This window comes from Hibiscus syriacus, unplaced genomic scaffold, assembly GCF_006381635.1.
Source record: "Hibiscus syriacus cultivar Baekdansim isolate YM2019G1 unplaced genomic scaffold, ASM638163v2 tig00005352_pilon, whole genome shotgun sequence".
In the NCBI taxonomy this organism is placed as follows: domain Eukaryota; kingdom Viridiplantae; phylum Streptophyta; class Magnoliopsida; order Malvales; family Malvaceae; genus Hibiscus; species Hibiscus syriacus.
In genome coordinates, this window is record NW_024062053.1 from 184,597 (window position 1) to 204,734 (window position 20,138).

General features: G+C 35.2%; 4 protein-coding genes, 1 long non-coding RNA gene and 2 pseudogenes across 9 annotated transcripts; all 7 read left to right on the forward strand.

The window, feature by feature from the left end:
- Positions 1-2,579: 2,579 nt before the first annotated feature.
- LOC120199096 lies at positions 2,580-2,771 on the forward strand. The gene is made up of 2 exons (XR_005523420.1): positions 2,580-2,613; positions 2,698-2,771. It is a non-coding gene; the product is annotated as an uncharacterized LOC120199096 (long non-coding RNA).
- Positions 2,772-2,874: 103 nt separating this feature from the next.
- Positions 2,875-3,896, forward strand: LOC120199120. Of its 3 annotated transcripts, none has more exons than XM_039200318.1 (3): positions 2,875-3,094; positions 3,263-3,341; positions 3,586-3,896. In XM_039200318.1, the coding sequence occupies exons 1-3, from the start codon at positions 3,057-3,059 to the stop codon at positions 3,805-3,807; spliced, it is 339 nt and encodes a 112-aa protein (XP_039056249.1). In that variant the 5' UTR covers positions 2,875-3,056; the 3' UTR covers positions 3,808-3,896. The 3 variants fall into 3 exon arrangements, with proteins under 3 accessions (XP_039056249.1, XP_039056247.1, XP_039056248.1); XM_039200316.1 differs by having other exon boundaries at positions 2,876-3,180; positions 3,261-3,341; positions 3,580-3,896; XM_039200317.1 differs by having other exon boundaries at positions 2,876-3,094; positions 3,580-3,896.
- A 333-nt stretch (positions 3,897-4,229) lies between these two features.
- Positions 4,230-5,685, forward strand: LOC120199103 (annotated as a pseudogene).
- A 505-nt stretch (positions 5,686-6,190) lies between these two features.
- LOC120199122 lies at positions 6,191-8,844 on the forward strand (annotated as a pseudogene).
- Positions 8,845-10,345: 1,501 nt separating this feature from the next.
- Positions 10,346-13,763, forward strand: LOC120199123 (phosphoserine phosphatase, chloroplastic-like). Its single transcript, XM_039200319.1, is given in 9 exon segments — positions 10,346-10,408; positions 10,828-10,986; positions 10,989-11,063; positions 11,424-11,556; positions 11,645-11,752; positions 12,158-12,251; positions 12,626-12,775; positions 12,850-12,903; positions 13,383-13,763. Coding segments are annotated over 8 exon segments (885 nt in total). The 5' UTR covers positions 10,346-10,408; positions 10,828-10,841; the 3' UTR covers positions 13,509-13,763.
- A 1,580-nt stretch (positions 13,764-15,343) lies between these two features.
- Positions 15,344-19,792, forward strand: LOC120199124. Of its 3 annotated transcripts, none has more exons than XM_039200320.1 (4): positions 15,344-15,535; positions 15,928-17,123; positions 18,003-18,438; positions 19,037-19,792. In XM_039200320.1, exons 2-3 carry the CDS (start codon positions 16,694-16,696, stop codon positions 18,320-18,322), a joined length of 750 nt encoding a protein of 249 aa, XP_039056251.1. In that variant the 5' UTR covers positions 15,344-15,535; positions 15,928-16,693; the 3' UTR covers positions 18,323-18,438; positions 19,037-19,792. The 3 variants fall into 3 exon arrangements, with proteins under 3 accessions (XP_039056251.1, XP_039056252.1, XP_039056253.1); XM_039200321.1 differs by having other exon boundaries at positions 15,978-17,123; XM_039200322.1 differs by having other exon boundaries at positions 16,020-17,123.
- Positions 18,394-19,740, forward strand: LOC120199104. The gene is made up of 3 exons (XM_039200302.1): positions 18,394-18,438; positions 19,037-19,276; positions 19,381-19,740. Exons 1-3 carry the CDS (start codon positions 18,394-18,396, stop codon positions 19,738-19,740), a joined length of 645 nt encoding a protein of 214 aa, XP_039056233.1.
- Positions 19,793-20,138: the final 346 nt, after the last annotated feature.

Genomic DNA, 20,138 nt, shown 5'->3' on the forward strand with positions numbered 1-20,138 from the left:
TTCATCCTTTTCACACATGGTCACATCACATAGTTCTTATCATTTCATATAGTTCATATAAACCTTTTCTCATATGCATATAACATATTATTTCTTATCTTTTAACGTATATTACATATGTATGAAATCTTATGACGTATTATCAATATCTCATAGATTACTATCATACAACACATATCTCATAACATGTAATGCAACAAGGTATATTCACTTAGATCACAAACATAGAGATGCAATTACATCTAAACATATGCATAGACTCGAATTTCTCTGATCATCATATCACTACATGCTTACATCTGGGTACTCATATTACCTAATATCAGAATTAGACTTCTCGCAAGTCATAATTCCTTAACATAACTACACTTCATATCATGTACTCACCTGATCACCAATAACACTACCAAGATCTTTCTCTTTCTTGCATATCTTACTCTGATAACCTATCCGAACTTTGCTTTCGATCGATGTCTACACAATCATGTATTAATACTTATCAGTATCCAATTGATATACTATAATCTATCAATTCTTAGGCTTGAATAAAGATTTATTCCATTTCTCATTGAAGTGTATCGGTACATTCCACAGTGTATCGATGTATCCCTTAAAATGTGCATCGATGCACTACCCCATGTATCAATACACAATTTACATTCGATGTTCCATTTTAAGGGGTGTATCGATGCACTCCCTATGCATCGATGCACTCTCTATGCATCGATGCACTCATTGCATTTGATGTTCATTTATTTGAGAGTGCATTGGAACACAATGAATGTGCATCGATGCACACAACCCAGAAATTCCAGTAAGTGCACGAAATTCACTTTCTTTTAAGCTCAACTCTTCATATTTCATCCCCTTTTATATTCTTAACTCACATACACATATTCAAACTCATTTCTATTCATTAATCACCTCTTTAGCATCAAAATCCTATTCTCCATATATAATTCAAGAATTACACTAAATTTTCAACATGTTCCAAATTCAATTATATTGTTTCTAACTTCTTAATTAGACCATTGACAAGTCAAATTTGGTCTGGAAATCCCGTAAATGTCTTTCTACCAAGATTCATTTATTCATTCCTTTCTTAAATCCTTTAATACCTTTCCTCTTATTGTTTTATGATAAATTAAGCTTCCCATAAGATTAAGAGTCACTTGATAATCAAAACCAAACTTAAAATTCAACAAGAAATCAATTAACCAGAAACTCACCTTTGCTCTTGGCTTCCTCGTGAAGAAGAAAGAAAAATTAAAAGAGAAGAAGAGAACTCTGGAGAAATCTCTCCCTTTCCACGTGGTTCCCTTATCTTATAAAGGAAAATAAAAATCTTACTTGTCAATTGACCATTTTACCTTTTAATTCATTCATAATTACTAAAACAACCTTAACTATATTCCAATAAGTCATTGAACTATTAACTATTCTACTTTTATCATCAAATTTCAAAAATTATCATTTTAGTCACTGACCCGGATTTCGGTATATTATAATCGATACTCTTGGGCTAGTATTGATATTTTCGATTTGTTTCAGGAAAAAAGGATCGTTTTAAGGGAATTTGACCAGAGGCACCCCAATACTTCAATATATTATCAAATAAGACTACAAGTGAGAATATTTACGATGTTTAATTCAAACATAGAAACCAAAGAATTAGGGTGACATAAAACTAGCCTTGGTTGATGCTCGGGAAATAATTTGGACACTTGAGTTCCTCTAGTTTAGGGTGTCGAAAGTATAGATGCAATCCCGATATCCATAGGTAGGGTGCAAGGCCCTTAAAAATGATTAGCTAGGGCGTAAGGTTCGACACTCGCGAGGGGTGGGCTAGTCGGGGGTATGGTGTCCGATGTAGAATTCCAAGGGCCATATCCTCAATAGACTAGAGGGGTGCGTGAGCTCCGAGATACAGAAATCCCTCAGCTGTACCATGATGTCTACCATAGCGTAGAGAGTGAGTATCGCAAGGATACTCACTAATGTTTTTGATGATGCATTGAATTGTTTTCAACTATTAAAGTATGTTGTAAATGTACCCCTGTTAGTATTTTAGTTGTTAGTGTGGCTCTGGGCTAGTTAGCTCAGTGTTTGGAATTTGTTTCCTTACGCAAATTAGGTGAAGATTAGTAGAGGAGCCTTTTGACTAGAAGAAATCCAGATCAAACAACAGAGCAGAGTACGTCTCAAATTTCTAGAGGGCATGTACTCAAAGTTTCTATTTTGTAATTTGAGTCGTAAATTGTTTAAAAACCTGGTCAGTATATTTGATTTATTTTGTAATTGTGGAGCTCCCGACTATAAAATTTTTTTATATGGTTTTATTAAACTATTTTATTGCAAGTATTTACACATAAAGCTTTAATTTCAAGTGAGTATGATCAAGGAAATTTGTTGGTTAGTCACTCGGTGGTTCCGTGGACACTCTCATTAGTCGACTGTGTGTCGTACTGGTGTAGAGTGTTACAGTTAATTTTCATCTTGCATTTAATGATCTAAAGTTTGCTTTTTGGTTCCTTGTTTTGTCTGGTTGGATGGTTGTGATATGATCAAGTGATGATGGATCATATTTCAATATTGACTTTTTGCCAATATTAGGTAAATGCTTTTCTTGTTGCTCATTCTGTTAGTGCTTAGATGTAAAGGAAATAATATGTACAAACACTATGCTTTTCACTATAGAATGGAAATTATATGAAGGCATGAAGGTGGAGAGTGGGACTACAAAGATTTACAAACATGATGTTGATGCCATGGTAAGAAAAAAAATGGTTGTATGCACTCCTGCTGCTGGAAGTGTTGAGAGGGCTGGAAACTCTATTAACCAATATCTTCAATCAAACTCATATAACGTACGTATCAGGGGTTAGATTGATGCTTTAAGTGTTTAGAATGCCCGTTGTTTCTTATATGCTTCATTCATTGTATGTATTATATTCTGATTTTACACATCAAACATAATTTTATTGCAGGACGATACGAGATCGAGATTTGAAATCGTTATAAAAATTCAGAACCTTCCTGAGAAAGCAGGTTTCGCTATGAAACCCAAAGACACCGATTTGAATGACATAAATTGGTATGGCTCTCGGCATTCTGGTCATGTAGTCCATGCAAGTTGTCTCACATGGTCATATTTGGTTAGATCTATCATTACAAATATCAAGTGCAATAATGTCTTTTTCATTTGATATTTAATATATATATTGCCTATGTTTCTGTGACACCTATCATTTGATTGCACTAGTTTCTCACCCATATTGGATCAAGTTGATCACACTAGTTTGCCATTGGCATTGAGGCCTCATGCGTTTTCTGTTGCAGAGGTGAGTTACAATTTGTGTCTTTTTGCATTGCCTCATATATTATTTTTCCTTGGTCCTTATGTTGGATTAGTAACTTAAACATCAATAGCGGGTTCGGTTGATAATATTTTATTTTAGTTCGATTCCTTATTAACTTAAACATCGGCTTTAGCCTTTTTCTTCTTATATCTGGCATGTAAGCATGTGGTTTTTTCTCAACTGGTGGAATTTTCATATCTCGTACTGATTTGTTGTTTAGAAAAAGCACTTGTTCGGCACTCAAGGAGGGCTTCCAAGAACACCCTCAGCTCAAGGCTCAGCCGCAGGATCGAGATCGTTTCACACGATGGTGCAGGGGAATTCGAAATGCCATGGACCTCTTGTTTCGGCACCAAAATCAAAGGCTTTGAAGCCTGGGATGCCAAGGAGAGTAGGGTGGTTTTTATCTTTAGGGATAGATATCAGCAAGTTGATAAAACGTGTATGATTTATATTCTTTTGACATGAATTATTAGATGGTGTGGTATTCGGACATCAAAACTGAAACTTGCTCAAGTTAAATTATTTTATCAAGAAAGGTTATCATGTTGTATACTGAATTGCTTAGGAAAACCATCGAATCCTAACACCTATTACCTGGTCAGCATATTTGCTTGCTGCAACTTTGAGCCATTATTGCTTTTACGTTGTTTCAGGTATGACTTGTTAGGTTCTCTGAATTTTGTTTTGTTTGATTTTGTTACAATATTTTTAACAGTGTAAAAGATCATAACCTTTTATTTGGGGTTTAAATGTGAAAGACCACGAAGCAGATTTGGTAACGTCGTTTTGAATGTGTACTTTCATTATCCAAAGCCCCTCCCGTCTCCTCGTTTCATCCCTGTTATTTTAATGAGACATCAATAATAAACTGCCGTGCAAGCCGCCAAGAGGTTGTTCAATCAGGCCTTGAAGAAGCTGCCATCACAGTCGCCTACCCTGGATGGAATCCCCGCAAGTACTTCGCTTGTTAAGGTAATCCACCGTGCACATGCTGCAGAAAAGGCCCACGGTTACACCAATTTGGCTTATGATCAGTTGATTATCGGCCTTCTTGAAGATTCCCAGATAGCTGATTTGATAAAGGAAGCTGGTGTTGCTCCGGCCAGAGAGAAATTCGAAGTCGAGAAGCTGAGGAAATGAAGGGAAGAAGGTGGAGAGTGCTTCAGGGGACAGTACATTTCAAGCTTTGAAGACTTACGGAAGAGATCTTGTAGAGCAGGTAGGGAAACTTGATCTGGTGATTGGTTGAGACGAGGTCATCCAAAGGGTTGCCTGGAACCTCACTAGGAGACTAAGAACTTGTTCTCATTGGTGAACCTGGTGTTTGGTAAAACTGTAGTTGTAGAGGGTTTGTCTCAGAATTGTGAGAGGAGATGTTCCTAGTAATCTCAGTGATGTGAGAGTTGTCACCTTGGATTTGGGCACATTGTTTTCCGGAGCAAAATATCGATGTGATTTAGAGAAAAGATTGAAGGTTGTATTGAAAGAAGTCGAGGAAGCTGAAGGAAAAGTGATTCTCTTCATCGATGAAATCCATTTAGTATTCAGTTCTCAGGGATAACTAACCTCTTTAAGCCTATGCTTGCTCAGGGTCAACTTCAACGCATTGGTGCGATGACACTTGAGGAATATAGGAAGTTTGTCGAGAAGGATGCCACATTTGAACAAAGGTTCCAACAGGTTTATGTAGCTGAACTGAGCGTTGCGGATATGTCTGCCTCCTTCGAGGTCTGAAAGAAAGATATGAGGGTCACCGTGGTTTTAGTCTTCAAGACCGAGCCCTAGGGGTGGCAGCACAGTTATCAATCGCTGTATTACTGGTATATAGCAGGTTTCCTTGTAACAATTCATGCTCTAGCGCTCAGAATATTAGTACTTTCACTCGATACTTAGTTGCTTTGTTATTGTTTTTTTTATTCAGGACGCCATCTTCCCAACAAGGCTATCGACTCAGTTGATGAAGCTTGCGCAAATTTGAGAGCTCAGCACGACAGTCGGTCCATCGGTTAGGCCTGAACATATTGCAAAGCTTGTAAGCCGTTTGATTGGCATTCCTGTTACGAGGCTCAGACAGAATGAGATAGAGGCTGATTGGGCTTCCAGAGAGGCTGCATCAAAGAGTGGTGGGACAGAACCGAGCAATCAGCTGCTGCAGTGGCTGTTTCGAGGTCGAGAGCAGGACTTGGTTGACCTCAACAACCAACAGGCTCGTTTCTTTTCTTGGGTCCGACCGGTATGTTTATATCTGCTGACACATTTTTCTCTGTCTTTTGAATTTTTTCAGCTGGTGGCCATTATTTTCATTTATTTTTCTCATGATTAGATTTAATATCATCACGATTGATCAAAATAGGATTATTTTGTTGTCATATTGATCTTCTAAGCATTGTACTCGGATTGATTTAGATATGTCTTTTGTGTTCGTAAATAGTTTTCTCACGTCGTTTGACTCTAATTTGTGATTTATTGGTGGTCTTTCAGTAACTTCATATATTTATTTTATTCGAGCATTTTGATTAGGTTTTTTAATATTTTCCTTCTTTAGTTCTTCTGTGATTTAGATGACTAATTTTTATGTGAATAGTTATAGAAAAATGTCATAATTATACTTTCCAGTTATATTTATAATTTTTTTTATAATTTTAAATATTTTTTAATTTTAATAAAATAAAATAAAACTTTTAATAATTAAAACTCAACACAATGTATATATTATTTTAAATTTTTAATATTCAATATTAATAATCATTGTGAAACTGCGACCGATCTTTATAAAATGAAACTCCAACTACAAGTTGAAGTCACATTTGACAAGCTTATTTACTCTATCGATTAAATCCCCAATTTTCAATTTGTGCCGTTATTTCTAGGGAATTCCTCTCCCATATCTCCCGAGATGCAAGACAACATCCGCCAATTAGTCACAAACTCTTCAGTTTCCCAGCCCCCGATCCCCGAAACCAACGGCCAAGCTGCTCAATATGATCGTCAGTGCCACGGCTTCTGGTACGACGCCGTTTTGGCGGGTTCGGCGCTTCTTTTCGTGGTTTACCTGGCGGTGAACGCTAAGAAGAACGTTGAGAAGCTGAGGAACGGAAGGTCGTACGTTTTGATTTCCTATTATGCCCTTCTCTGGCTTGCTGCCGGACTTAACCTAGCTTGGTGCTTTCTCCAGGTATATCTCCTATTTGTTTTTTCCCCATTAAAAACGCATATGTCGTTTTGGATTTTATTGCGAGCTTTATCGAAATTTCTTTTGCTCTTTTATTCCTTTTTGTTACTGTAAATTTGGTGAATAAAGTTTTAAGAAAAGAAATTTGATTTTATTAGCATATGTTGATAATTTATCAAAGGATGATGACAAATCAGAAGATTGTGAATAAGCCTTACAACTTATGCTTAGTCAGTTTTGAATAAATATGTTTTTCTTGGTTTTGGTTAGCTTCTTGATTTAGTAATTTTTAAGCAAAATGCAAATAGGAGAAGTAACAATCAAATGGAGTTCTATTTAAAGCTATCTTACTCCGAAATTCTTTGTTTCTAATGAAGTATATGTATCTAATATGCGTGTCTAGTACATGAAAAACCTTTAAAAATATATTGTAGATATGTCAGAGTCAGACAGGCTTTTATTCGAAACTCATACCTGAGTCCGAGTAGTTGATTTAAACTTTTTCTAACCTTTTGCATATAAGGTATGGATATGATAATTGAAAGCATCCAAAAGTTCTTATTGTTTCACTCACAATTGAAACTTTAAAACATTGTTTGGAGCTGATTTTTATTAGTTTCTGATTGTTAAACTTGATTAATGAACAGTTATGGCAATGTGCTAATGGAAGGGAGATTGCTTGGAATCTTCTGTCACTATTAACCACCTCTGGGTTGTTATGTTTAGAGATTAGTTTGGTGGGTTTTTACTTCAGGAGAGTTATGCTAATGGGCGGGAAGCTTTGGCACGTATTTTCACTATCTCAGGGATCATTGTTGCCATTGACATGCTTCTCAAGGTAACTTTTCAATGTCAGTTGACAATGCTAAATTGTTGAGGTAGTTGTTCTCTGTAGTGTCAGCATTCATCAATAACATGTGATTTTCCCTTTTTGGGTAAACTTGAGAAGTCAGGGGCAGGGGAGCTATTTGGATGATCTTTATATTTTATCCAGAAAAAAAAACTAGAAGAACTAAGGCCATTGTTCCAAATCTTTTGTAACTTTCGGAACAGACCTAAACTGAGCTGTACAAGATTATTCTTCTACTTTGGAACGATGGATTCATGGGATTTTAATTTATTAGGTATACTGATAGTTCACACAAGCAGACGGACCATTTTGTGAACTGTTCTACTAATCAATTTCACTTGTGTTATTTTCAGCCTTCTTTCTTTTGTGATCATTTTGCAGGCAATCTATATTTTTGGATTTGGGGTCCCACTCTTCATTGATGATGTTGGAGGCCCTCACCGAATGAAGTGGGGGTTGTGGATCATTCAAAAATTATTACTCACTGCTGTTTATGGCTACATCTTGTTTGTGCATTTCTCAAAATGGAAACAGAGATTGCCCCGTGAGTACATTTTCAATTATATACAGAGCCTTTTTTCTCGATTGCACCAGCATTCTATAACTCGTCAACATTTTTTCAAACTGTGCAGCTCGACCCGCATTCTACAACTACGTAGTTATCATGTTTGCTGTTAATGGTATTGCACTGTTTAGTTCGGGGCTGGCTGCTATTGGAGTAGGCTTTAGTAGTTGGTAGGTTGTGTTTTTCTCTTTTCCTCTGAATGCAGCATCTGATGCCGAATAATTGTCGATTATTTCGCTCCAACTCATTATGTTTTATATTCAAACATGCATGTTTCTCAAATATACCTTTCAATTTCGATCCAAATCCGAAAACCCAATCAACAACGTGGACCCATCTGACCTAAACCTAATTAACTTGAACTTGAAATGTCCTGACCTGAACAAGCTACCCGAAATTATCCAACTAGAAGAAAGAAAAACCAATAGCCGGACCCAAATTTGAACGAAACCAAAATGACTTGAAAATTTTAGAGCCAGAATTGACCTGACCCTAAAACCAATCCAATCTGATGTTGGATGGGTATTCATATCCAACACTTATAACCAAGTCCGAGTAACATAGATTGACATCTGATATCCATATTCAGTAGAAAGAGACAAAGTAGGCTTTTCATGTTATAACATGCTGCTTCTTTTCTTCAGGTTGTACTATTTTGTAGTCATCTACTATCACTCGCTTTATCTCCCTTTCCTGTATACAACTTTCCTAGCCGACTTTTTCCAGGTAATCTTTTCCCACACATCGGTAACTGTCTTTAATGGTTTCCACCCTGATTGTGCAGTAAAGATAAACACAAATTTTTTGATGAGCAGGAAGAGGATTTTCTGTTGGACAATGCATATTACTCTGAGATGAGAGATGCCGGGTTCTTTGATGCTGATTGGGAATAGTGTCTGCAACACTTGGTAAGAACATTGACTGCATACTTTGTAAATAAATTCAAAAAGGTTAACAAGTAAATTTACCACTGTACTTATGAAGGTGATTCGTACTTCTTTTTTCTTTTCTTTTTTTGATTTAAGTTTGCAGTTAGGGGTGTAATCGAGTTGAGCTCAAGGTGTAAAACAAATTTGAGCTCGACTCGAAGCTTGGCTATAATTTGATTTATTTTGCTTTTAACTCTTGTGTTGGTTCATAGAAAATAAGTCGGGTCAGGTCGGGTTGGGCTATGATTATTATATAATTTTAAAGAAATTTTATGGAAATTATATATTTATAATTTTTGTAAATTTATACTTTCTAATATGATTCTTTTGTAATTTTATGGAAAGATTTTTACAATTTTTTTTTGGAAATTTGAGTATTTTAGTTGAAGTATCAATTTATTAATTTATTTTTCTATTGAAAATAATTATATTTTAATTTTTAATCGTTTTTTATATTTTAATTTTAAAAGTTCAATTTGCCTCAAGTTGAAAAATTTATACTCGTTAATTTGATTAATTTAAATTTTTAAGTTGATTTAAATTTAACTAACTATAATAACATAATGCTTCATTTATTGTAGGTCTAAGCAGCCGTATATTCGCCTATTGCATCACATGGAGGCTCCCCAAATATTTGAGAACCTTTGGTCTATGTTTCTTTGATTGTTTATTTTTCTTAAAGTATATGTGCCCTACACATATTTAGGGCTTGTACATGGAAAAATGATACTACGGTTCGATTACGTATAAATCTTACAAAACAAGTGTACATACTTGTGTCAGACTTGGACACATTTGTTTTATAAAATTTAATTTGCATTTGGATCCTGCATTATATTAATTCTTGTCGGGAAATAATAGGGTTGGTTTAAGTGGGAAGTAGTTTGATATTATTAAAGCAGGTCTCGAGTTCGAGTTTGTGTATGCAGAAAATTCTTGTCGAAGGATTTACCCACCAAGGTAAAGTGTGCAACCTTGATCGGTTCGTATTAGTCAAGATGAAACCGGAAGGAAAAAAATTAAATAGAAAAGATAAATCAAATTGTTGACCTTGTCTTGGATGAATTATTGTTTCAAAAGTAAAGTTATCATTATTGATCTAATTGTCATATTAGAGGTTGTCTCATAAAATTTATATGATTGGATTATATTTGATCTTTGTTATTATGCGTTCTTCTAATTTTGTACCAATTTGAGATAAATTAAGTATTATTTATTTAAATTAAAATAAAATTAAATAAATATATTATTATAATAATCTTCAATATTTTCCCATCAATAATTTTATTAACGGTGATTTAATTGATTGAATTTCTTAAGTTTAGTGACTTGATTATAAAATGTTTTTATTTAGTGTCTAGAATAAAATGGTTCTTATAGTTTAATGACTATATAGGTAGTTTACGCTTAGGAGAATCATATTCCAACAACTCGGAAGAACATACTTATCAATACACAAGAAGAGATCCGAAAGCAGTAACAACAAATCTCCATTCAATTCCAATCTTCTACATCTTTAAACCCTCAACGGTAAGCTCCGTTTTGCCTTCCTTGTTCATTTTCTGCATGTTTCCTTCCCCTTCATCTATGGCGGTGATAATTCCCTTCTCAGTTTTCGTTTATTGGATTTCTGAGAATTTTGATTCGCTAATGTTGTATTTGGACGTTTTCTCAATCTGGGTTGTCATTTGCATCACTTTTTTTTATTTTCCTTGTTATTTTCTGCATTTTTAATGTTTAGTGTTTCTTGTTTATCCGTCTTTCTCTTCATCTATGGTGATGATAAATCCTTTCAGTGTTTTCCTCTATTGGGTTTCTGAGAAAATGTGAGAACTTCACTTTATTAGTGTTGTGCTTGGATATTTTTCAATCTGGATATGGATAGTTAGTTGATTCTTTTGGTGGTATTGGAAGATTTCTTCATTGCTGTTTTGGATTGTTGGAGACAGATTAAATTATTTTGATGGAAGGATTGGTGGGTTCACGGATCATTCCGATTCGAGCTTCTTGTAGGCGGCATTACTCTGCTTTTCTCCCTACATTTTCCTTGCACATCAGGAAAAACTTGAATCAGGGTCAAGTTTGGATGATGAAACGTCCTAAGTCGTTGGTTCGTTTGCTGCTTCAATTCAACCGTTTGAACCCTCAACTTCTGGCCACATTGATAATAAGCAGCCTTCCAAAGGTTCTTGTCACATAAATTTCAAGTGGTTGGCTTCATATATTGCTTTAATTGAGGTCCCCCTAAAAATATTGGATGAAAACAAGAAAGGGGTTTAATTTTAAAGTTAGAATGCTCCGACTTTCGTTTTTCTTAAAGTATCCGTGTCTGTCACTTTGTTCAACACGTGAATAGGGGGGGACATGATCTCCAAGGATCAAGCAAACTATTTAAAAAAACTTGGGGAAACTCTGATAATACTCATATCAGACATATACTATTTGATAGTCAAACCTGAGTTTGAGTAATATAGATTAACTTTTATGTGGCTTGTGATAGTACTTATGATTTCCTTTATTGATACTCTCCTTTATTACATTCCAGAGGTTCTTAAGCTTTGGAGAAGTGCTGATGCAGTGTGCTTTGATGTGGATAGCACAGTATGCGTAGATGAGGGCATTGATGAACTTGCAGAATTTTGCGGGGCTGGAAAGGCTGTTGCGGAATGGACTGCCAGGTTCTTTGCCCACATTATTGAATTACTTCAATTCCTTTGGTGTTGTGGATCATAAATGGTTGATTCTTTTTTTCTTTTTTTTGGGTAGAGCGATGGGTGGTTCTGTTCCTTTCGAGGAGGCCTTATCTGCCCGATTATCTTTATTCAAACCCTCTCTATCTCAAGTCCAGGATTATCTCGACAAAAGTCCCCCAAGGTACGAGACTCATACTTCACTGGCTTGATTATATCTTGATATGTTCGAATGATCACAATGCTTCTTGGTTATGGATAGTTAGTAGTGTCATATTAGCTCGTTGTGCTAACTAGCCATAATTCGAATTAACCTTGCAATTTTTGTACTGCCATATGTTCAATATTTGCTTTAAATAACGTGACTTCTTGTTATATTCTGTTTTAGTTGTAATGTTTTCCCTGTTATTTTAATGCTGCTACATTATAATGAGCAAAATCCCAGAGCTTATAACCATTTGTCTCTAAAATTCCAGGGCATCAACTTCACGATGAATTAACCATTTTTTTTTGTGTTTGCCATTTTTTTGTCTTTTGTTCTACATGATGATTTAAGCCCGTGTTCATGATTCTTCTTATTGATCTGTAGGATTTCTCCCGGCATAGAAGAACTAGTCAAGAAGCTGAAGTCTAGGAATACAGATGTTTATCTAATTTCTGGGGGCTTCCGCCAAATGATCAATGTATGCAACTATGCTTCTAAATTCTTGAAAGGCTATCTATGTTTTACTTCCTTCTGTTAAGGCATTCGTATGGTTTCATTTTCTGTTTTAATGAACATGTATCTGAAATCACTTGCAATATTCCGATGGTATTGAAAATGAAAACTCGAACTTAAGATCCTGAACATTGGAAAACAATTAAACAATTAGACACGTTGCAAATGATACAGGTAAATGAATGGGTCTTTGTTTTGCAACCAAACAATGCGGTATCAGATGATCTGCTTTATCAGTTTAGAGTAATTATACAGCATGTAGGTTCCTTACTACTGAAAGCGCCATGTTATTTGATATTAATATAATCTTCAATAGTTAATTGAGAAACTCTTTTGTAGCCTGTTGCATCAATCCTCGGAATTCCACAAGAAAACATTTTTTCCAATCAGCTGATCTTTGGAAGTTCTGGAGAGTTTCTGGGATTCGATGCTAACGAGCCTACTTCAAGGAGTGGAGGAAAAGCTACTGCTGTTCAACAAATAAGAAAGGTGAGTTTTGTTGCAGTTTTCTGTATCGGCTGGCAAAAAGTTCTATAGCTGGGCCTGAGTAAGAAACGTTCCAGGTTAAGGGATACAAGGCATTGGTCATGATCGGAGATGGTGCTACTGATCTCGAGGTTAGAAAGTTCATCTAAACTTTTTCTTTATATATTTAATCTTTAAGGTTACTATATAAAGTCAATCAACATGCTAACTGTTAACTTTTGCATTTAATATAAGAATATTGCAATAAACAGAATGTTAATGAATCTTAAAGACTCATTTAAGAGCAAGATCACTTCATGTTCAACATCCTTCGACAACTTTATCAATTGTGTCAAACATATCTTGTTGTTTGTTTGAGAGAGTGACGGTGAGGGTGTCTCGGACAAATCCCGAGTCCATAATCTATTCAGGGTGTCTCAGAAGAATCCCGAGTCCATTGTCTATTCATTGATTTTATATTGTTGAGCACCTATTGGCTATCGAGTTATACAATGGATAAGGGCAATATCTGGGGGGTTTTGTAACTAAATCCCTTCATTATATTCAAGCAGCATTTTGCTTTTTCAATGTGTTTTTTCTAATTTGATTTTATTTTCGGTTTGCAACCTAGGCCCGTAAACCAGGAGGTGCCGACTTGTTTATTTGCTATGCCGGTGTTCAACTGCGGGAACCCGTTGTGGCAAAAGCTGATTGGCTGGTCTTCAACTTCGCTGATCTTGTAAATGCCTTGGAGTAACTTCCTTTCTTTCTGATTTACATGCCTTTTGCTTTTTCTGTTTTCCCATATAAGTTTCCTCCAAATGAGCTTTAAGCATTCATCTATGGTGTTGTTGTGAGTGTCGGATACGAGTACGTGTTCGAGATTAGTATATTTAACTGTTTCCAAGCTTTTCTATGTATTTGGAAGGCATGTTTCGTAGCTGAAAATGTCGAACGAGAGTGCGAAAATACGAAGACTCAAAACAAAATTATTGAGGAAAAGAAAAGTTGGAGCAACACAGTACATGAATTTAGCTTATGGACATGAATTGTATGAGATTTTTACATGAATGATCATTTATAGCTAAATTGTTACAAAGGCCCCTCAACTTTGCCATTGTATTTAAAATAGTCCTTTGTACTTTTCTTACACCTAATTACCCAAAGTTAACTCAATCGTCGATATTTCTGGTATCTGTTTTGTCTAAAGTTCATTATATGCTATTTATAGAAAACAAATTTTGATGAGCATCGGAATTAAATTTCTTTGTAAAAGTATAGGGACTAATGGTATATTTTGACCAAAATATAAGTATAAAGGTCTTCACGTCTCGACAATAAATTATCGATCGATACTTCATTTTAACGAAAATCTTGTCATTTATATATAAATTCTACTTACATAAAAGAACAATTTCATATAAAACATTATTATTAATATGGGTAAAGTAAATGGTCCCCTGATTATATAACTCTGATTTTTTGAGTCTCCTAATTACTAAAAGTTACGAAATGGTCTATTGACTATAGGATGTTACTTTTTTAATCTTTTGATTATTAAAAGTTATAAAATGGTCACCCGACTATTCATTATTTCCAAACATGTCCTTTTTCTATTAAAAATTTGACAACAGTCTAAGCTAGATGTTAATCTGCTATTTTGAGATATGATAAAAATTTAATTTCATAATCTCAAACGATTATCATATCTCAGTCAATATGTTAACGTCCAACTCAGACAACCATTAATATTTTAATGGAAAAGGACGGGTTTGGAACATAATGCATACTCAGATGATCATTTTGTAACTTTTTTAATAGTCAAGGGACTGAACAAAGTAACATCCTACAATCTAGAGACCATTTTGTAACTTTTAATAGTCAGGAGACTCAACAAAATATCGTCCTATAGTCGAGGGACCATTTGTGCACTCTACCCTATCAATATTTGATTTAATTATTTTAATCGATTAATACTTAATGTTTTGCATCAACATCGATTAAATGATCACAGAGGTAGGCGCAACCACTGCAAGTTATTAGATTCGAATTGCTATGTGGTCAGTGGTCTAACTTCTTCCTTTATATTTTTATTTATTTATTTATTTCAATTTGATTTTCTAATGCTATCAACGTGTCAAATTATACACGAACTAAATTACCTCAGCAATTAAAATGATGATTATTATCTTTAGAGGTCTCGAATCCGATCACTAACGACCCTAGAATATTTAAACATTAATTGTTAAATAACTAAGAACCTTCATAATATACACCGTAAAAAATACAGTGTTTGTTGTTAGAGACTTAGAGTAGTAGTGTATCTCGTTCTCGTTCTCGTTCTGAGTAATACCAATTTATTTTCATCTAACCATTACACTAAGCACATGGTGATTCGGGTGAAAATTTACCTTGAGTAACTGTAACGGTAACGAAATATAACTCTAGTGATCATTTTGTAAGGTTATGAATTTACGTGATTAAAATTGAATATGTAATATTGAATGACAGACTAGTGTAGTTTATCCTCATATTTATTTATTTATCGAAAAACCCTATGTTTTTAGTGTGAAAAAAAAAAGCTTTAAAAATTACTTTGATACAGCAAGGGATGCAGGTGAATGTAGCTTTGTTTAGATAACCAGAGCAAAGGGCTCTTATTCTTCCAAGGAATCGGATCTCAAAGATTCAACAATGAGAAATACATCTTCCTTTTAAACTTGGGTCTGCTAGATTTTGATTCAATACTCAATATGATTCTCAAAGAACACGAAAAGAAAAGAGGTAAAATCCCTTTCTTTTTGGTCCATTTTAGGTGCGAATTGGTTCTTTGTTGATTGTTCTTCTGCAGTTCTTAGATTGTTTTCAAATGGGTAAAGCTTGGCTTTTCACATCGTTCTCAGAACTGGGTGTTCCTTTTGAGGTTGCTTTTGTTGACGTTTAAGCTGTTTGTCTTAAGAAATGGGATTTCGTTCATTTGGCTTTAGTTGTAATTTGCTTCCAGTTGAATAAATATGGGTTCCTTGGCAGTTAATTAGGCTGCTCGTGTTTATGATGTAGTGTTCGATTGCCTGGAAATTATAGTTTGAATAAGCTGATATTTGTTTGTAGTTTCAGTTATCTATTTGGCTGTTTCTATTCCGATTTTCTTTGTTAAATTTCTGGAATTGTTGTAGGGATTGTCATCTTAGCTTTGTACATTGCATTGTGTTCTATGAGAACTTAGATTCAGGGAGACAAGGGAGCGAATCTGTTTCAGTTGATTCAGGTGTCAGATTTGTAATTCAAGAAGGTTTCGATGTTTTCGTCTCTAGTTAGTTAACTGTTGTGTTGGCGTGCTAAAGGCTGTATAACTTGTGAGACCGTGTTAAGCTTCATGGAAATTGTTGCTTTGAGGTTTTGGATGTTGAGGATTGATGTAAAGGTCAAGTTTCGTGGTGTCAAGCTCGGATAGTTTTCGATATTTCTGTGAACGAGCAGAAATGGGTTCATGGTTTGTTGCGGCAGCTGCTGCTGGATATTTGGCTAAATTTTGGCAAAATCTTACGACAGATAGAAATGGATTTCCTGAGGCTTCTTCTGCAGATTCCGGAATTGGGAAGGTTGTACCCGGGAAAGATCCAGTCCACAAATTTTCTATGATAAGGAAACTGTGGTATGATATTTCCCCAGATGGAAGAGAGTTTTCGGATAGGAAAATTTCGGATATTTACAAACTAAATGTGGCTTCAGTTGCTGAAATGGATTCTGCTAGTGGTTTCGATAGTGAAAAGATGGGGAGATCAGCACATCACATGGATCGCAATGAGATTTCTCAATCAGGTTTATCGCCAGGATCGTTGACAAATGAAAACCTAAGAGAAGATCAATTTGGAAAAGAGCCAGGTGCCGATAGCGGTAGTGATTCTGCTACTATCACTAGAATAGACTTTTAACGAGTCTATGCGGAAAAGAAGCTTTCTTAAAACTAAACATGCTTATGGGCGTGTACTTAAACCACTAAGCTCCTTAGATAGTTGCCTCATGGCTCAAATACATATGCAACATCTCAAAATGGAGGAGTACGTGCTTAGTTCCGTTCTGTCACCAGCAACACCGATCTTGAGACCTTTGCTGATAACCGATGGAAGCCGAGTAATCAACAGAGTAAGTGGTGATTTTTCTATTGGATCAAATAAAATCGAGGACAATAAACTGCATAACCAGGACGCCTTTGAAAAGAATGGATGTGTGTACGCGGTTTCTCCATTGCCAAAATTCGGTTCACCAGATCTCCCTGAGAAGTTGAAATGTAAGAGTGGAAATGAGCGTGATGGAAGGCCAAACATTTCTTACAAAATTGCTTCTGAAAAGCAGTTTCATTCACATTGGGGTACTTCTCTTACATTGTTTTTTCAATTTTTCTTCTTTTTATATCAATACTATAAGAATCTGTTCTTATTACTGAATGCTGCTTTTCAATTTCCAAATTTGTTATCTTGCAAAATGTGTAAGAAACTGAAAGAGAAGTAAATGAAAAGTATGTATAGCGTAGTGTAGATAAAAAGGACAAGCATGTTGCCATCACATTTTCAGATATGAACACGGTTGCATGAAATCTTGAGAGTGTCACCGTTCCTTTCTTTTCGTTTGTCATTGTTTTCTTTTCTGGGAGTGGAGGTGAGAAAAGCATATTAGGGTGGTAAAATATTTTACTGATTAGTTGGACCTCTTGAAGTACAACGAAGAAAGGGAATAAACCATCGAATTGATTACCTTTTCTCCTTCATTATAATGAACTAAATTGCATCCGAAACAGTTTCTTATACTTGTTAGTCGGACTTGGGAGCGATTATTAGATAAGGATATGTGTTTGATATAAGTGCTTTTTATTTTTTCTAAAGTTTTACCTTATAAGCGGAGGGTTGTTCATTGGAAATTTCTAGGATATGTGTTCTTGGAGAAAAATGAAGTCTCGGTAGGATGTTTAAGCCTGTTGAACCATTTATTGTTTTGGCATCTTATAAGATCTTTTCTGATATCAGTTAATGAGATGAGCTTAAGCTTTATGTTAATTTAATTTAACTTATTTGTTCTTTGTTCTCAATTCTGCATATAAATATGTCTCGAATTCTCCATTGCACCAGAAAAGCAACTCTTTCAGTCGCTTATTATCTTCGATGCATTTGTTTTAACTATGTATTCCATTCATTGTACTTATAATTTTTCTCCTATAATCAATTGTATGGCCTAACCATTTTATACGAAACAGGTCGTTATGATCGAGTGGTTCAGTTTTGTCATGGGATTTCTATCGGAATCATATGTTCTTATATAGGAAATAGAAGGGAAGTTGAGAAATTGAGAGGATTGTTAAAGCAGGCTGAGAACTTGGTTCAAGATTTTCAAGAGGAGCTCGAAATGAAAGATTCATTGACAGTGAAGGAGCTAGTCAATGAGAATTATGAATTACAAGAAACAGATGACAATTCCTTTACCGACAGGGACAGGGAAACGGTTTTGTCTTCCCTTGAATGTAATACGGATAATTCAGCAAGATTCGATGGTGAAGATCATATCATCAGAAGGTAGAGGAAAGTGTGGAATCTATGAGTAAAATCGAAGCAGAACTTGAAGCCTAACTTGGGAGGTTGGGGCTAAACATGGATGTACCAAATCATGATCGTAGACTGCCTGATTTTGTCGAGGTAAGCTTGTGTTTAACTTAGCATTGCCGTTGAGCTTTATATATAAATGGTTTAATGTATTCATTTTATTCATAGCATTTGTTTTACGTGGTCTCATATGGTTTTTTCTCATTATATTCAATAAATTTCTTAATTAAAGTTTCATGGGAGGATTATCCAGCTTACTGAAGATTTCTATGAAAAACCTACGGTCCTTGTACTATAAGTTGAAAAGTAAGTAAGTCCCATTTACCATAAAAGTGAGCAATTTAGTCCCTGTACATTTGGTTTTGAAGTAGAGGTATAAAGCGGCAATATAGATTTTTTCCTTCTTAATATATATAGTATGAAAAATGGTACGGTACACTACTCAACTATGTGACTCAAATATCGGAGTGATTGATACGGGAATGTTCATTTTCTTTGCTATACTATGTTTGAATGTGTCAAACACGAGTGTCGGACATGAAAACGTTAAAAAAAGAAAAGTCTGAGCAACTTTTTTTTTGTATGAAGATGATTCCACTTAGCTGTTTGCTTTGACATTTATCTGTCTTTAAGCTTCCTGGTATCGTGTTTGAATCAGATATGCTAATAATACAGCTGAAAATTCATGCAGATTGACCCAGATTTTGTAGCAGATTTTGCTGAAGGTGAATTGAGATCTGATATGGTCACCAGACGGCCTCTTGTTCAATCTATGTCTAATGAAGATAGAAGCGGCACCTCAACTACTCATTCTGCAAATTACGCTGTCTCTTCCCGAGAGTTGAGCTTGCGTTTGCATGAGGTGATTCAGTCAAGGCTTGAAGAACAAGTACAAGAACTTGAGACAGCCCTCGAGAACAGCCAGAGGAAGGTGAAACTAATGGAGTCAGAGCATAAGAATTCTAATAACAAATGGAAATACTCGACGTCATTGGAGAGTCCACAATAAATGAAGATCTCCATTGCACGTCGAAGCCTCAAGTCCCGAAATTATCATGGGAAACTCCAGATCATGTATACAATGAGGCTTATGAAGAGGTGACAGAAGAGGGTACACCATTTCACATTGATCGGAATAATCATCAAGAAAAGCTGCCTTGGTGTGATCAATACGATGCAAACAGATCAGATGGAACATTTTATGATCAGGTAAGAACATCGGAAGATCAAACTTCAAGGGTCCAGGAACTACTTGATGTGAGTGTAAGTGAAGATGATTGTAGTGATGATGAAATGGAGAAGCTATTGATACAGCAAATTGTGGAGAAAACCAAGAAAGGATCTCCTGTATTGCTAAATGCACAAAGAATATTGTTTTCCATGGATGAAATTTAACTTTTGAGAATCATATTGAAATCGAGAGACCAAAATTTTTGCAGTTTATACATATAGGACTTGTATTCTTTACTACATCAATTTCCAGTTCAACATTTTGATTCTAAGTTTTGAGCTAACACTCATCAAACAAGGATTTTCACAAAACTATAGTTCAACACAATCTATTTGGGTGTTACTTGGAATCGAGTGTGTACCGAATATGTGCAGAAATGAAACTTAAATATAAATGAAGAGTGGGAACGACATAAACCCTAATGAATAATAAAATAAGAAAAACCAATATGAACCCTAATGAATGCTTCTCAAATTGCTAACTAGTTCCCAAACCTCAGTACAAAATTAGGGTTTCTCCTAGGTAAACAGAAAATTTATTCCATTTCTTTGCAAAATATAAT

Bases quoted from the DNA above. Each gene is read 5' to 3' on its own strand.
- LOC120199104 (XM_039200302.1), top strand. From the start codon at position 18,394: ATGGATGTACCAAATCATGATCGTAGACTGCCTGATTTTGTCGAG. The intron at 18,439-19,036 runs GTAAGCTTGTGT...AAATTCATGCAG, and splicing joins GACTGCCTGATTTTGTCGAG to ATTGACCCAGATTTTGTAGC. The intron at 19,277-19,380 runs GTGAAACTAATG...TGCACGTCGAAG, and splicing joins TCGAGAACAGCCAGAGGAAG to CCTCAAGTCCCGAAATTATC.
- LOC120199120 (XM_039200316.1), top strand. From the start codon at position 3,127: ATGCAAGTTGTCTCACATGGTCATATTTGGTTAGATCTATCATTACAA. The intron at 3,181-3,260 runs AGTGCAATAATG...TTTGATTGCACT, and splicing joins ATCTATCATTACAAATATCA to AGTTTCTCACCCATATTGGA. The intron at 3,342-3,579 runs GTGAGTTACAAT...TTTGTTGTTTAG, and splicing joins ATGCGTTTTCTGTTGCAGAG to AAAAAGCACTTGTTCGGCAC.
- LOC120199124 (XM_039200320.1), top strand. From the start codon at position 16,694: ATGCGGAAAAGAAGCTTTCTTAAAACTAAACATGCTTATGGGCGTGTA. The intron at 17,124-18,002 runs GTACTTCTCTTA...TATACGAAACAG, and splicing joins GCAGTTTCATTCACATTGGG to GTCGTTATGATCGAGTGGTT.